Source organism: Mastomys coucha, unplaced genomic scaffold (genome assembly GCF_008632895.1).
Source record: "Mastomys coucha isolate ucsf_1 unplaced genomic scaffold, UCSF_Mcou_1 pScaffold21, whole genome shotgun sequence".
NCBI classification, from domain to species: domain Eukaryota; kingdom Metazoa; phylum Chordata; class Mammalia; order Rodentia; family Muridae; genus Mastomys; species Mastomys coucha.
Window position 1 is genome coordinate 140,377,341 of NW_022196904.1, and position 4,845 is coordinate 140,382,185.

Consider the following 4,845-nt stretch of genomic DNA (forward strand, 5'->3'; position numbering starts at 1 on the left):
GGTGCAGGGTGCTGGGTGCTGGGTGCAGGGTGCTGGGTGCAGGGTGCTGGGTGCTGGGTGCTGGGTGGACTTTTGCTGTGGAGCAGGGACTGGCATATGACCATACTCACCAATTTGGAGGTTTTCCCATCCTCAAAATTCAGGGATATTTTTTGGATTGCTTGATTGTGGGAACCCCATTTTCTTTCCCAGAAGATGAGAGGGGCTGTAAATCTCAATTTTCCACTTATGGCTTGGTCTGTAAAATGATTAGTCTCCACCTAGAGACCTATCCAGAGTTAATTTACTAGTCAGAAAGATGATTAGTGACTTTATTGTTTAGTAGGGACCAGATATTATAATCAAAGATTCTCCCAGCATCTGTTTCAGGATTTCTGAGCCTAATTTGGGGGAGGCAGAGAAAAACACAGAAAACACACACACACACACCACGCCGGTGTGCGAAGAGGGCTAGAGGGAGGGAATGAACACACAGTTCTTAAAATCGAAATGGCTACATTTTATGGTATGTAATGTCTACCGCAAGACCCACAAGTACAAAAAGCCAGCACTTGGGAGGCTGAGGCTTGAAGATTGTCTGTTTGAGTCTGTGGGGGGTCTCCAGCAAGATGCCTGGCTTTTGGTATTGAATTCTTAGGGGGCAGGCTAAATAAAAGGTTAATTAACAGACTTAAAAAATATTCTCAAAACAAGTTTCTTAGTGCAAAATGAGAGGAAATTCAGTACTGCATCTTGCTCTAGAGTATTGTTTGACCACAAAGCCGGTCAGACTAAGGATACCGCGCCTATGTGGACAGGAGCTTGCTCCGATTTGGAATTATTCACTCGGCAATGTATAATTTACCTGCGTTGAACTCCGGGTCGTTTTCCAGGACAGCCACCGCTCCTTCCACAGCATCTACCGCGCTCCCTCCCGCCTTGAGGATTTTGTAGCCCTCGGTTGCCGCTTTGGCGATGCCCTCGCTCACCAGTTCTTTCCGGTTGGCTGAGATGTTGCTTGCTCCGCCACCATGGACTACCACCACGAGACTCACATCGATGGGGGCTAGGCATCAGGAAGAGGGCAGGTGTCATTTCGAACCGGTCCAGTCCAAGAGAACCGACCCAAGTGAGCAGCAGCATCAAAGTTGTTTCCGTCTCCACCCCCGGCCCCCCTCTGCTCGGCCTCCCAGCATTTCTCCCCATGCTCTCCTACTCCGACCCCCGGGGCAGGGTCTGGGGCATCTGTGGCTCAGAATGCTGGGTTTCAAGACTCCAAGTCCGCGTTTGTGCCCCAGCGCTACCCCTCAGCCTCAGTTTCCCCGGAGAACGCCAGCCTTTATTTCGTCGTCAGTACAGAGGACGCATGTATCAGAGCTAGCTCCAGCCCTCCTCCCAGGAGTCTCTCTGTGCCTCAGTTTCCCGGGATCCTTGCTCCCTGTTCCAGTTCCCTCCACCGTGGGTCCGGGGTACCCTGAGGACTTGACTTCCCCACGTCCTTCGGACCCTCGTCCTTGTCTTTGATAAATCCTACATTTTTTGTTCTTGTTTCCTTTCCCATACCTCGGACTGGCGGCTCCTCGGAGCTACGGGAGCACGGAGGAGCTCCATCTCGGAGGCGGGCGGTCGCCATGATGTCAAACTGGCCAAGCCACTAGGCGGCAAACCGCTTCGCCCGCAACCGCTCCGCCGGCAACGGTTCCGCGCTTGCGCACGAAGGTGGGGGGTCGGGGTGCTGCTGAGCTACCGTAAAGCCCGGAGGTCCCTCGCGCTGCCCACCAGCCTTCCGGAACTCCAGATCTAGAATAACACTGCTTTTCTACTCTTCAACCTCCCTAGTAGCACGTAGGATCCTTCGTCTCCTTTGCTTTGAAATCATCGCATGCTCTTAAGTCTTGCTAGTTAGAATTCTACATTAAAACCTATTCCCTTTAAGTTCACCATCCTAATCTTTCAGAAGAGCAGAAAATAAAGTATACAACTGCCTCTAACTTGCCAGGTTCTGTTCGTTAGAGCCCGAAAATCCCAGCTTCCTTCCTCCTCTAAGTCTAGGGATTCCAGCTCTAAATCCCTTCATTTCTTAGTGCCCTCTTTTTGTTGACATTTCTTCTTACCCTGCTTCCAGCAGTTGGCAGCAAGAGTGGAAGACCAAACACTTGGTATTCACGAGACGGATCCTAGATTCTAGTTTTGTTCTAATAGTCAAAGAGGGAGAACAGATCACCAGGACACGGCATCTACAGGTTTCTGTAGCAGTGACACATGGGAAGGATGCCCTGCTTTGTTATGGAAAGCAATTTTACTTGAATTATGACTTTGTTTTTTCATAACCTTAGTTTTTTAATTTTAGATTTACTGAAGCAATATTTTATTTTTATTATCAATTGCTTTGTACTGTTTATTGGCTAGATGAGTTGGTGTCAAAGATAGACTTTCATTTTGCAAGTCCTTCTCTCTTTAAACTGGGCAACCCAGGCTCATATGTTAATGAGAGCCTGGATATATACCAGGACAAAGGCTGGCCTTGTAAGACTTCCCAACCATTAGTTTTGTAGACCTCAGTAAACTTCAATAAAGAGGGCTTCAAATGGTCAGGGCCCGGTGGGTAAGTGCCATTTTTTCCTGGTATTTCTTTTTGTTTCTCTTTCTACCAACCAGAGAAAAGCTGCATCTGTTTCCCCTAGCCATTGCAAAGGGACATCCTTCCTAGTTAGTCTATCCCTAGCTTCCCTAGGCCAAGGGCATCCAAAAAAGACACAGCCGAACCTTCCTGGTGCCTCCTAGAGACCTTTCCTACCCTTTTGCCGGCTTCTGAGTCTCTACCAAAACCAGTGACTGGTTGGTTCCTTTGCAGTAGCAAGCTCTGTCTTGTCCTCATTTGGGTGGGTTTCATTTTTTGTGCTTATTTGCTGCATACATGGAGATTTCTGCTTGAAGAAAGATCTTATGCAAAAGAGATGTTGGAGAAGGGACTGGCCTTTAATTCTGGAAACCAGAGCATCAGGTCTAGTATTACCCAGTCTTGGTTGCCTGCTCACCTCCTTCCACTTTTGGCTAGTGATGTCTTCACCTCTTTCTCTTTCTTTCTAACCCATTCCTATCTAAATCCCTTTCTTTGAGGGACTTTACGTCAAGATCCTAAGAGTGGCTTTACTATAGAGAGGAGTTTGAATTTGCTCTAATTAAAAAGAAATTGCAATGGTCTCATGCATTACAGTCTGGTCTCAAACTTACTATGTAGCTGAAGGTTGTAGGCATAATGTTTATTGTATACTGTATAAAGATTATCCTTGTATTATTCAAAAGCTGATTTCTCTGTTCCCATACCTAGTTGCAATCCAGATATGGCATTGTAATGATTATTCTAAATATCTTCTGCTTCAATGTTGCATAAGCATTGCTCCCCATTTATTCTCTGATTTGTCAATAAGAGCTTATCAGCCAATGACTGAGCAGGAGAGAGAATAGGGCTGGACTTTCTCCCTTCCCTTTTTTGGCAGGTTATATCTTTTCTAGGGTAAAATGCTTTCTGGTAATAGGAAAAGTATTACATTTCAATTGAAATAATAAATTCTTTTGAAAATTTGAAACTAAATATACCTTAGTGGATAAACACACCCATTTCTCCCCCTTTTCTCTCTCTCTCTCTCTCTTTCCATATATACATATATATATATATATACATATGTATACAAATATTCAATATTATACTCAATAATATTGAATATATTCAATATATATATTCAAGCTTTATATGTATTTATTTTTACATCATAGAAGATTTTCACTTTGAATTTCAGACTGTCTTTTGCAAACAGCTTTTAAATTTGAACCATTGTAATTCTTATATTCCTGTCCTGACAACCTGGACAGACTGTGACGTTTCTTGAGAATATTTTCAAATATTCTTCTCAGAAGCATTATTTTATGGTTTATTTCTGAGTTTGGATGAATGTTAATCTGTGTTTTCCATTGTGATTCAGCAAATCACACTTTCATAACTTCATGGGTATAGTAGCCACATACGGCTTTAATTTATCTATTTATCTTTCTGTCGCTATACACTCCACCCATTTTTGTTTCAACTGAGATAAAGTTCCAATATTTATCCCCTGAAGAGGTCAATCTGGATGCCACAATTTTGGTGAAATTATTGATAAATCTGCTCTCATGTCTACTAAACCTTCAATTTCAATGCCATTTATTTGTATTTTCAGCTTAGGTCTCTGATCATTTATAGCTGTTTGCCAAAATACTTGTTTTTTGGTCTCTCCTGAATTTTTTGTTTTATCCACTAAAGGTGTTCTGACCTTGATTTTACCCAATTAGAGAAGCGTTGCTTTAAACAACAGGCATTAAATCTGTTAATTGCTCTGTGGCTGAGTTTCTCTGATGCTGAGAGGGAATGATTACATCAAAGTTAATATCAGGGTCTTCGAGAGGCCCTCTCGGTGTGGGTGTGTCCTGATGGCAAAGGGTTACCTTGCGTATCCCTTGTTGATCTGCATTTATTAGTCCAGTGCTGGCCTTTGACACAACTTCTATATACTCCTGAAGGCTGAGACATTCTTTTTGGATTATTTCTAAAAAAGCCAAAAATCAAAAACCAGAAAACAAAAAACATTGTTTCTAGAAATGCTTTGCCTACAATTCCTTTTCAAATGACCCTGCTTATGATAATTACAACATCTGCCATTTTTATTTTTCTTAAAACTTTTAGAAATTACTTCTCTTATCAGATTAGCATCATAAACTTGAGATCCAATATTAGCTGTATTTTTTTTCTTTTTTTTATTGCATATTTTTTTATTTACATGTAAATTTCTCCATTCCCAGTTTCCCCTCCAAAAAACAAAGAAACAAACA

The 4,845-nt window shown here is 42.7% G+C and overlaps 1 protein-coding gene and 1 long non-coding RNA gene across 2 annotated transcripts in view; both read right to left on the reverse strand.

The window, feature by feature from the left end:
• The window catches only part of LOC116103537, a 2,571-nt gene extending 1,733 nt beyond the window's left edge, over positions 1–838 (reverse strand). The window contains exon 1 of the long non-coding RNA XR_004123498.1: positions 111–838. This is a non-coding gene — a long non-coding RNA (uncharacterized LOC116103537). The remainder of the gene's footprint in view (positions 1–110) is intronic.
• Asrgl1 (asparaginase and isoaspartyl peptidase 1) overlaps positions 1–1,708 on the reverse strand; it is a 16,997-nt gene extending 15,289 nt beyond the window's left edge. Inside the window, exons 1-2 of the mRNA XM_031389638.1 lie at positions 1,543–1,708; positions 845–1,045 (exon numbers count right to left, since the gene is read on the reverse strand). Of these exons, the coding sequence (XP_031245498.1) occupies positions 845–1,045; positions 1,543–1,612 (271 nt within the window). The 5' untranslated portion in view covers positions 1,613–1,708. The remainder of the gene's footprint in view (positions 1–844; positions 1,046–1,542) is intronic.
• Positions 1,709–4,845: the final 3,137 nt, after the last annotated feature.